The sequence below is a fragment of the Sycon ciliatum genome, chromosome 5, assembly GCF_964019385.1.
Source record: "Sycon ciliatum chromosome 5, ocSycCili1.1, whole genome shotgun sequence".
NCBI lineage: Eukaryota > Metazoa > Porifera > Calcarea > Leucosolenida > Sycettidae > Sycon > Sycon ciliatum.
In genome coordinates, this window is record NC_088647.1 from 34825723 (window position 1) to 34836739 (window position 11017).

Here is an 11017-nt window from a genome sequence, read left to right on the forward strand (position 1 = left end):
AGGTGTTTTTATTTGAAGAGAAGCAAGAAGTGATCAACAGCAGAATGGTATAAGGCACCGCAGGTAACTCGTACAGATCTACGGAACAAAGTAAACCATCTCTCCCTGGATTGTGCTGATAGGTGAGAAAGGGCTCGCTCCCCACACTGGAGCTCGCGCTATTCCGCCGACGACTTGACTGACTCACGACTGCCATCCAGAGCACACGAGAATTCCATCGAACCTTCGATTCGGCAAACCTGCAAGAAAGCACCACTACTCCCTGCTCAATACACAGTGTTTCGGGGAATTCACCCCTCGTCAGTTGAGCTTGAGTAGGCTGAGGAAGACTGTACCTGAAGAGTACCACTTACATTATAGTGCTCTCCAGGCACAAACATCACCAGGGATACAAATTTACAGAGATGCTCCGTTTCCAGTTTGTTGCGCTAGAAACGGAGCGTTTCTGTGAGTTTGTATCCAAGTTTCCAAGTTTCTGTTGGGTTTGTTATGCCAAAAATCGGGCCTTCAAAAGACAGCGAGACAATTTCGGATGAATCTACTGTCGTGCACTCGCCCATACACATTGTGAAAATGGACCAGCAGTGTCCACCACGTGTCATATGAATGTTTCCTGTATGCCTGCTCACGGCTGCAAGTCCAGCTCTCCATGGCCTTGGTTTCTCACCTGAGTTTATTGTTGACAACAGAACCAGCTTTTCTGGTATAATTATGCTGTTGTAGAATAGCACACACCGCAATCACTACTAATCCAAGTACAGCGCTTGAACCTCTGTGGGTCTGTTGCGTGCATCGTGATCCCCTCACCTTCTTTTTCCACTGTTAGTTTGATGATAGTCCTATTTTGTTTTGTTCTTTTGCCTAGCGGTTAAAGCGCGTAACTGTCAGAAAAGTTGTTGTTGTTGTTGTGTATATTTTAATTCGCAAACAAAACGGGCAGATCTGCCCAATAAAAAGATGGCGAATGCAGATAGAAAGCAGTAACTAGGGAACTCAATATGAGGCTACGGCCGACTTAGACCTTCAGATATCGGTGGCACTGAAGCTCTGCATTACATGTACAGAGGAGCAGCGGAAGTGCTACCGACCGCCGCAACCTGTACCAATGCCCCGCCAACACCGCATGCCATCACCGCCACCTATTCGGCCCAGAGTCAAAGCTTTAGCATTTAGTAAGCTGAGGGCGCGACATTGATGGAGGCGGCGGGGCAGAGGTGACGACGATGATGACGGGGACGACACCACCCACGATTTCTGTCTAATATCATGCATGCATAGATATAATATACACTTATTCACACACTCATTCCCATAGTCATGCACGTACAAACACCCCCTTCCGTAATCCGTGCACGAACGTAGACGCATTGCCTTTTTGCCTCTTTCCGCTCCTCCTGTTCCCAATTAGTCCAGCGGCCCAAACTTCAAAAAAAATTCCGTTTCAGTCTCAAGCAGACAACCTGGGTTCTTCACTACGTCCTAAAGTATGTATACCTGACCTGGATTCCGCTTGTTGTCATCTTCAGAGTTAGGGCAGAAGCTCAGGAGAAGCCAATTTCCCCGCTCTCGTCGGCGATACTGCGCACCATCTGGGGGTGCACAGTTCACGGAAAGGAGCGCCTTTTTCAAATTTTTGAAGATGACGACGACACCGACAGGATACTCTTTGAAATGTAGAATTGCATTTTCGTTTGGTAGTTGCATAGTAGTTGCGTTTCGCGCTGTTTGAGTGCCTCCTGCCCACCACTCACAGCATGGTAGACACCTTTTGACATGATGGAGGAAGAGGCCGTGGAGCTTCTTAGGCCTCGTCCTGGGAATGGCGTTGTATCGTGGGAATTTTGCTTGTGCCATTGCGTTCAATGCATCGCAGGAAAAGCAAACCCGATTTACTTTGCAGAGTTGGGAAACTTTGTTTGAAGCTGCTAAATGCAGGCAGGACGAGCTATACCTTCTTGTGCGAGAGCGTCCGCGGATGGTACCACCGCAAGTGCTACAGTACATACACTAACAAAACGTTGCTGGGTCGGCTGCCACTTGGACGTGGCCATGACTTTTCAAGCCATTCTGAATTGGAGGAGACACATGTATGTGATGATGGGACACCATGTACCAGCAAAGCGTAGAACAAGGAGAGATGTACAATGATTGAATCCACATCTGCAGACTTGTGCCTCATGACATGTGCATCTAGCAGAGTTGGAGAACAACGCAAGAATTTTGGCTTTCGCTCCAGAATGGCCCAGATTGCGTTGCAGCGGAAATCCACTATCAACGTCGAAGCATGCTACAGTGCCTTCACCCACCTGGCCACTATGCACCGGCAACGAAGTGGCAAAGGGAATGACCAGCCGTCGGCCTACGAAACATTTGACAGCCTGGTGCTGTATATACAGTCCGAGTTGAAGTCTGCAAGGGCCTTGCCCATGAAGCTTCTCACGGATAAGTACAATAACTGCAAACGGCACCAGCTTGGCCGACCATCACACTCCGCCTTAGTATCCAACTTTCATGCTGAAAAAGAAGATAATGAGCTACTTGGGGACCAGGTGAGTTCTTGGCATTGTTGAATGTGTAGAAATAATTTGATCATGTTTTATTGTTTGGTCATGACCAAGGAAATCCAAATAACACATACGCTCAACTACAAGATCACATGATTGCATGTACACACCAGATCATGAGTCCAGACTCAACTCATGCACAGCAACTAAAAGCCGCTAAGTTCATTTCACACGCGCGCTTGGGAAACGGCACATGCTGCATGCATAACATAACACGATGCGCTACTATCATGAATGTCTGGGTGGCCAAGGAATGCCACAATGTGTATGTAGACGTGAACACTACAGTGCCTGACATCTACAACATAGGAATGTATTAAATGGAATGCAAGTGTTCATGCTCATGTAATGTGGTAGTCTTCTTTGGTTGAATTACGTTCGTGGCTGTTACACGTATTATTACGACCAGCTTGGCTCTCGCGCTACTTCACACGGTACACATGTAGGTCAGAATAAATCAGGGCTTGTGGTCCGAGTCAGAGTAATGTCCAAAGCTGACGTCAGTATTCTAGGCTGACTTTAAGCAAGAAGAGACAGAATTATAAACTGGTTGTTTTCTAAACACAATTGTATAGCCCGTGATAACGCGGACATGCGAACTTGACTTGTTTAAGGATCGAATTTCATTGGCGTGGTTCATTTGCGTTTTGTGTTAGAACTGTGTGTTTCCTTCAGCAATTGACATGTATGGTAAGTGGCATGGGTATACAGGCGCACTCTTCACGGAGCAACCACTTGTCTGTGTCGTCTGCAAACGGTCCGATGGCCGGTAATACCCAGTCATTGCCGAACAGTCATACTAGTAACGCACCTGGCCCGGCTCCAACCATCCCAGTCCAGCCGGTCGCCGCAGATTTCCTGCCCGCATCCACGTCCACTGCGCACCCCAGTGTCCGGCAAGAGAACGGGCCCAATGCCAGGAGTTACGACGGGCCCACTGCCAGGAATTACGATAGGCTCACTGCCAGGAGTTACGATAGGCCCGCTGCGATATCCACTGGGCTTGTCCCCGCCAATGTCGTGTTGCCCACTCATTTCGGCTTCAAAGGATCCGCTACTCCGCCGCGTCAGGTGAACACCAGTGGATCCGTTTCATCTCTGGGTACTACATCAGCCTCCAGTACAGATGTGTCGGCTAGTACGGCTTTGACTATAACCTTGGGTGCGAGGCAACCAGTGGCGGCTGCGGTGTCTTCTACAGCGCCATCTCAACCACGGTCGCAGCAGGTTCTTGCTGATCTCTAGCGTGCTATGTGATGTGTGAGTGTGTGCGCGCGCGCGGACGCGCACACACAATGCCATGTGTTGTGCGGTGTGTGTGTGTGTGCGTGTGTGGTTTGTGTATGTGTGTGTGCGAGCGCGCGCGCGCACAATGTCATGTGTTGTGCGGTGTGTGTACGTGTGTGTGCGCACGCGCGCATGCACACAATGCCATGATGAGGGTGAAGGCAGTTTCGATAGTGGATTGGACTGTAAGTCCGACTGTGAATCGGACAGTGAGTCTGAAAGCTAAGGCTAGTGGACCGCACTATTGAAGTTTTTGAATTGATTTGAATTTGAATTGTACTTTTCAACTCTGCAGCAAATGACAAATACACTACTGCGCTATTATTTACAACATCTTCCATATCGCTCGTTTGCTAAGATCAGCTTATGATCGCTATCACTCTGCCGTTTTCCGGTGTCCTTTGCTTCGCTCGTGCTAGCTCTCTTCCGCTGGTGTTGTCGAGATCGTGTCCCAATAAATGAAATCCTCTCATACGAAAGATCCATGTTTGGGGGTGATTTTGGTCGAATTTTACAACAAATCAATCTGTGCCATCTCTAATCACCATCAATAGGAAATGAACGCTCGGCAAAGGGCAACCATGATCTACGAATCATCCAAATACAAGAACAAATTCACATCGACTGCACTAATTTTCAATAAAATATCGTATCACATGCTGCCAATTTCAATCAAGGAGTCGTAAAATAACGTAAAATAACGACTTCCGTAACGAAACCTAAAATTGGTTCTCCCCAGCTTATGCCCTAGTTCTGGACATGACAACAAGCCGTTTCGACATCCCTAGGACATGGTCTTTCCACCCATGCAAAGCTCAGGTTGTCTGCTTGAGACTGAAACGGGACTTGCAAAACAACGTCTTTTAGATTTGGGCCGCAGGACTATTAAAATGTGCACAGCTGACCTGCAGTATATAAGTGGTGCTTTTCAGGCACAATCTTCCTCAGCCTACTCAAGCTCAACTGATGAGGGGTGAATTCCCCGAAACACCGTGTATTGAGCAGGGAGTGGTGCTTTCTTGCAGGTTTGCCGAGTGGAAGGTGCGACGTGCTCCTCGTGTGCTCCGGATGGCAGTCGTGAGTCAGTCAAGTGTCAAGTTCGGCAAGAAGCGTGTGTTCCTAGTTCGAACAATCAACTTCTCAGTATAATTTGCTGCATTAGTCAAGCGCAAGTAGATGTGAAATGAGACTCGGTGTTCTGGTCCAACTAGTAGAGCAAGTAAGTAGTATTTTATAATACAATGATGAGTGCTTACTGCATGTTGAGCGTGCCGAAGGACAACCAGTATTATTCCCGTAGCTATGCAGAAGACGTTACTTCAGTAACGTCTGGCGCTAGCCAGGGTCCACACAGCTTTAATTCCCGTAGCTATGCAGAAGACGTTACTTCAGTAACGTCTGGCGCTAGCCAGGGTCCACACAGCTTTAATTTGGTGTTTGTTTGTGTGTTTGTTTGTTTGTGTCACGCCTGGCGCTATCCCGTATCTGTCCCGTACTGTACCGTACCAGCAAAGACAGCTGGCCACAATATTTTTATTTGTTTGTGCCATCGACATGCCTGGCGCTATCCCGTACCTGTCCCGTACCATCAAGAGTACGGTACCATCAAGAGAATGAGTATATATGCGAAGTGTATGGGGGGAATGCATTCAGTGCAGTACCATTAAATTTTGTGTGGATTTGTGTGCGAGGCCGAGATCCCACTAGCAGGCTGGCTGGGCCGCCTGTCGACCAGCCCGGGAATCGCATGTAGGCCGATAGCATAATAATTATAACGTATAGACCTTATTCGATAAACGTCACAATCACGTGAACCGGGGTCCCGGGATCCAGGGAGTGGCAAGAGATCTGCGCTCAGTGCACAGTGGACTCTGTGTGCGAACATAGGAGTAGATAAATACCGGTATTTTACTACTCTTTTGTACAAACTGGGCCTTTCTTGCCACTCGTTTCTCGTACGCGTGCCCTAGCTTATGACAAATCCCTGGAGGCGAGTCCAAAAGTCACGTTATCGAATAAGGTCTATATACAGTCATGTACTAGCATTAAGACATGCCAGGATATCAGGAAATTCACAGTCCAGCTTTCCACACTGTCTCATCCGAAGTGATCCCATGTATTATTAATGTGCCTCCCTTTCTTTTTCTCTCCCTATCTCCTTTCCCTCTCTGACAGCATCTTTCTTTTTTTTCCCTTTTAGCTTGCCGTGGTTGGCTATCACCTGACCTCTCATGTTTATTGGCAGTCTTCGGACGGGCCAGGAGATGTTGAATAAATAAATAAATAAATGTAGATGTATAGCAGGGAGTCATATTATGTAAACGACTCCCTGCTGTATGGGGAGATTTTCTGGAAAGAAATACGAAGTAGGGAGACGAGTAAATGCGATCAGAATGGATGTTAGTTGCCGTCAGTATAATAATAATAAGAAGAAGAAGAACGCCCGTGATCGGCAGAGTCAGCGCCGGTCCCAGAAAACGTCAGGACAGACATCCCGTCGACTCCAGAACGCCCGTGATCGGCAGAGTCAGCGCCGGTCTCATAGCTATGCAGAAGCCGTTACTTGTACTTCAGTATCTCATTGAAACGTTTTTGCAATACAATGATGTAGCTAATCAAAGGAAAAAGCATTTCCATCAGTTCTAACAACATGCGCGATGAGCTAGGCAACAAAGCATAGCGCAGGGCCCTGAGCTTCCAAGCTCTCTCGTTTGGTATTTGTTTGTTTGTGTGTTTGTTTGTTTGTGTCACGCCTGGCGCTATCCGTATCTGACGGCAAAAAAGCATAGGATGTTAAAAAAATTTCAATTCTCCTATTTTTTTGGCATATCCTGGGATTCGAACCCGCACTATCGCCCTACATGCATTCCCCCATACACTTCGCATTCATACCCATTCTTCAAGTTGCTTCACGTTATTATCTTGCGTTTGAAAGCAGGGAGTAGTACAATACCGGGAGGTGACACGGCCACACATTCAGGCGGGCGAGCTTTGCCTCAGGTCACTTTTCTGTGGAGCGCTGTGTCCCGGGAAACGTCACGAAATATCGTACTTCGCGCGCTGTGTCCCGGGAAACGTCACGAAATATCGTACTTCGCGCGCTGTGTCCCGGGAAACGTCACGAAATATCGTACTTCGCGTACCATTTATCGTAGCATTTCGTAGCATTTTTCAAAAAAATTCATAGAACCACTTCAAGAGAGTGCCAGAATGCTGTCAAGAAGTTTTCGAGCAGTACTTTTTGAAGTTTGTTTTGACGATGTAGGGAACGAATCCATCAGTCTTTGCTGAGTGATGAGGATGAATCCTACGAAGGATATCAAGTAGCAGCTGGCCTTCGCACGGGTACCTTCAGTGTGTCCAGTTTTTACGTGGGCGGCTTGTAAGAGTGAAATTTTCTTCCTAATTTAATTTGTATTACATTTAGTTATTCACGTCGTTTCTAGGGGAATAGATAATGTTGACTCAAGTTTTAGTCACAATGAACAACATGTTTCAGGTATGGCTGACCCGTCTCAAGATAGTAAGGCTATTCCGAATCCAGATGCTATAGTCGTCAGAGAGGAACACAAAACAAAATACATTTTATACTGCAGGGGCAGCTATTCGCAAATGTCACTATGACGCAAGTCTGTGTCAAGGGTGTGAACGTGATAGTATCGTTCTTCTCTGCTGTTGAGAAATCATTTCCAGCTTGCGGCTGTCCATGTTCTTCATGTGACGATGGACAAGAGGCTGTATGAATCAGAACAAACATAAAACCACACAGGCTTCATCGATATGTCTGTGTTGTGCTTTTGTTTTGCTGCAGGTTTTATCAAACAAGTCAGATGCGATCTGCGGATAAGATATTTCATTTACGTACACTGTGCAGATTTATAAGCCTAGTTGGTGTGCATGAAGAGCATTGAAATTGTTCTGGTGTGTGCGTGTTTGGCCGTTGCTTTTTTGGGCGTACTTTTATGTAATTGGATCTGTTTTTCCTCCATCAGCTTATTGTCATATAAGCATATAAAGCATGGGCTTACTTGGCTATTATTGAATGACTGTACTCTGCTGTCTGACTTACGGGTAGCACTTGTTGGTGAAGAGATTGTCATACACGATGCGCTGTTATTCGCAGCAGGCAGTGACTTCTGATGACGTGTTCTGTGCAGTAGATGGCATACCAAAAAGAGATAAGCCATGTTATATCCGACGTCCACCTTACACATATGGTAGAACTGTGCAACTAACCTTGTCAGATGAGAGTATTTATCATCGTCTATACAAGGATGATCTTCGTCAATGGGGTGCGCTGTAGAACACGCATGAAAACAAATACAACCCCAGAACGTAGTTTCAGTATTGCTTCAGTGTCATATTTATAATCAACAATGTTGTATTGCAGAATTATACCCTTCTCATGATTGCTATTGCTCAACACGCTAGGACTGCATAAGTACACACCAACATCCCCAAAACAAAATGCATTGAAACCACTTGAAACCACTCCTGCTATATAATTTGTTTACTTTTTGGGTGAGGAGCAATTGGCGTTGGGCAGGCAGACTTCGCAGCCGCACCCAAGTCGTCGCTCTTCCTCTTCTGTCCACGGGTTCTGGGGGTTAAAAAAGCAACAAAGCAAGCAGACCTGGCCTCATTCAGTGCTGAAAACAAGTGATCTTGAACATTATGTTCAAATCTATACAAATTAATAAGTTTCAAAATTTTCAGAATGAGTTTTACAAAGAGTTACATAAGCTAACACGTTGAGATGAAGTAGAATGGTAGACAAATAGGTATACTTTCGAAATATCCCAACTTGGTGAGGTGTCCGAGTGGGTCCAAATGAGAAATTCAGGTTCGTGTTACACCATGTCAAGATGAGAAAATTCCATCACGTTACTTACCTAGGATAGCGTCCTCCATATTCGTCACTTCCATCCATTTTGGGAAGTCGAGACTTGGCAGCAGTGTGGACGATGTACCAGAGTAGCTCCCAAAAAAGGCTCGAGCTGAAAAGAACAAGTGGCAGCTTGTCACGAAGGGATACGTCTGGTCTTCTCGTCACCAGTCGGGGAGATGTCCTATCTAGGACATCGCACTCTGAATGAGCCTGATTGGTTACCTGTCCCAGAGTTGTCATGGAAGCGTCGGTCGCGCACACGCGATGAAAAGAAGTGCTGCGTGAGCATTTCTGAATGTATGTGGAGGATGCACGATCGTAATGGCGATGGATTTCTTTCCGAATTGGTCAAGTTTGAAGGAATAGGCGGAGAATATCAGACATCGGCGGGGATTGAGGTAGTGTATATTCGATTCGTCATCGAATACCCGACCGAATGGCCGTTTTCGTTTGGGGATTTCATGTGGGGTTTCTCGTAGCCACGCGGCGCTTCTTCGGAAACGATTGGTTCTAATTATTTGAATGTTTTGCCTTTGGTCCTTTTGGAATGTTTCTTCACGCCCCGTGCGTTCATTTCGCCCCAAACCTGGCCATGCAGAGGATCTAGGAGGAAGACGAGGCAGCAGGCGCTAGGCCCGTAAATCACTACCTGGAAGATATTATTTGGCCAAAGCTTGCTGTTGGCGTTTTTGATTTCTTGGATACGACAGCTCTTGGCTAAAACTGGACCTTGGACGGTCTTTCTTGGATATCAACCCAGGACGTGGTGGTCATGGACGTATCGCCATCGCTTTCAGCCAGATCCTTCTGCTGCCTGAAACCAATGGCGAAAGTAAAAACTTTATCGCAGCAGCAGCTACTGCTCTGCTGAAAGTGCGAACACAAATTGCTTCGCCAATCCTCTTGTGCACTTGCAATTTTCAATGCGACCAAAACGATTCGCTTGCCAGTTCCTTTGTCCAGGCGTACTCCACAACGAGGAAAATAAAATTCGTGAAGGCAAGAGGCAAGATACGAATCTCGACTCGCTTGAGGCAAGCCGCCAGGAGAACGACAACTAATGCTTTTGAGACGAAAGGCCTTCGTTGCGTTTGTTTTGAGTGTAACATGTTCATCTTCCTCGGCCGCGACACAAAGTTTTGAGTCACGTGTCACGATTACTATGGGAACAGCATAGTATGTATGCTGGGGCATGCTGGGTTCCGTGATGTCCTATCTAGGACATCTCCAGGACTGGTCACTATTTGAAGGTTTTTCAGCGCTGTCAAAAGAGCAAAAATTTGAATTTTCGCGCGGTTTGTATTTTTTTTGTGAGGCAAAGCTCGTAATCCCGGATGTGTGGCCGTGTCACCTCCCGGTATTGTACTACTCCCTGTTTGAAAGTCCTATTTGAATATTGCGGGCAGCTGTATGTGGCCAGCTGTGTTTGATGGTACGGTACGGTACGGGACACGGTGTCGTATTACCCTCGATCGTACCTGTCCCGTACCTATCCCCTACCGTGCCGTGCCATCAAAGACGGCTGGCTGGCCACAATGCATATTCAAATAGGGCTTTCAAATGCAAGATCACAATGTGAAACAACTTGGAAGAATTAGTATGTGTGCGAAGTGTATCGGGGGATGCACGCAGGGCGCGCGATATTGCGGGTTCGAATCCCAGGTTATGTCTTAAAAAAAAGGATTTCTTTAAAGAATTTATAACATCCCTATGCTTTTTTTTTGGCTAGGTCATCAAGGCAAAAAAGCATAGCGTAGGGCCCTGAGCTTCCAAGCTCTCTCGTTTTGGCTACAACCGGAAAGTATTGTGGCTGCAGGAAGCATTGGCCATGGCCACATCAGCTTATGTGGGTTTCGCTGATTCTACGATGTATTGGATCGTCCACCGCCCGTTTACTATGTTGCATCTCAACGCCACCAAAGCATTTCTACACAGCTGTTAATGATATCCGGCCTCTGCTTTGTCTCTATGCAGATGCATCTCCCTTTCTTCCAACCCCGTGCATCAGCTTCTGAATGCATACCGGCTTGCGCACATGCACGCACACAACCATTGCGTCGCTGAAAAATAAGACTTTTTGTGTGTTATTCTGAGTCATGCACTTTGATAGGCCTCAAGTTAATTGTAAGACAGTAGAATCCTTTGCATGCTGTAACTGAACCAGTCGCACTGGTTTTGATGGAAACATAAAATTTAATTTAAAATTCCACACAATCATATTGTGGAGGTGAAATCCACACCCCAAATTGGGGTCTTTTTACTGACAATTTCTGCTGTG

The 11017-nt window shown here is 46.5% G+C and overlaps 2 protein-coding genes across 2 annotated transcripts; one reads left to right on the top strand and one right to left on the bottom strand.

The window, feature by feature from the left end:
• The first annotated feature begins 1559 nt into the window (after positions 1 to 1559).
• LOC135818462 (uncharacterized) lies at positions 1560 to 4332 on the top strand. The gene is made up of 2 exons (XM_065331842.1): positions 1560 to 2549; positions 3240 to 4332. Exons 1-2 carry the CDS (start codon positions 2145 to 2147, stop codon positions 3807 to 3809), a joined length of 975 nt encoding a protein of 324 aa, XP_065187914.1. The 5' UTR covers positions 1560 to 2144; the 3' UTR covers positions 3810 to 4332.
• A 3034-nt stretch (positions 4333 to 7366) lies between these two features.
• LOC135817035 (uncharacterized) lies at positions 7367 to 8900 on the bottom strand. Its single transcript, XM_065330137.1, has 6 exons — positions 8744 to 8900; positions 8366 to 8451; positions 8088 to 8148; positions 7921 to 8000; positions 7443 to 7586; positions 7367 to 7398 (listed from the first exon to the last, which is right to left on the bottom strand). Exons 1-6 carry the CDS (start codon positions 8779 to 8781, stop codon positions 7367 to 7369), a joined length of 441 nt encoding a protein of 146 aa, XP_065186209.1. The 5' UTR covers positions 8782 to 8900.
• Positions 8901 to 11017: the final 2117 nt, after the last annotated feature.

Coding starts and splice junctions, on each gene's coding strand:
- LOC135818462 (XM_065331842.1), top strand. CDS start 2,145: ATGATTGAATCCACATCTGCAGACTTGTGCCTCATGACATGTGCATCT. Junction 2,550..3,239: donor ATGAGCTACTTGGGGACCAG/GTGAGTTCTTGG, acceptor TGTTTCCTTCAG/CAATTGACATGTATGGTAAG.
- LOC135817035 (XM_065330137.1), bottom strand. CDS start 8,781: ATGGATGGAAGTGACGAATATGGAGGACGCTATCCTAG. Junction 7,587..7,920: donor TTCACCAACAAGTGCTACCC/GTAAGTCAGACA, acceptor TGATTCATACAG/CCTCTTGTCCATCGTCACAT. Junction 7,399..7,442: donor TGCGAATAGCTGCCCCTGCA/GTATAAAATGTA, acceptor TGACGACTATAG/CATCTGGATTCGGAATAGCC.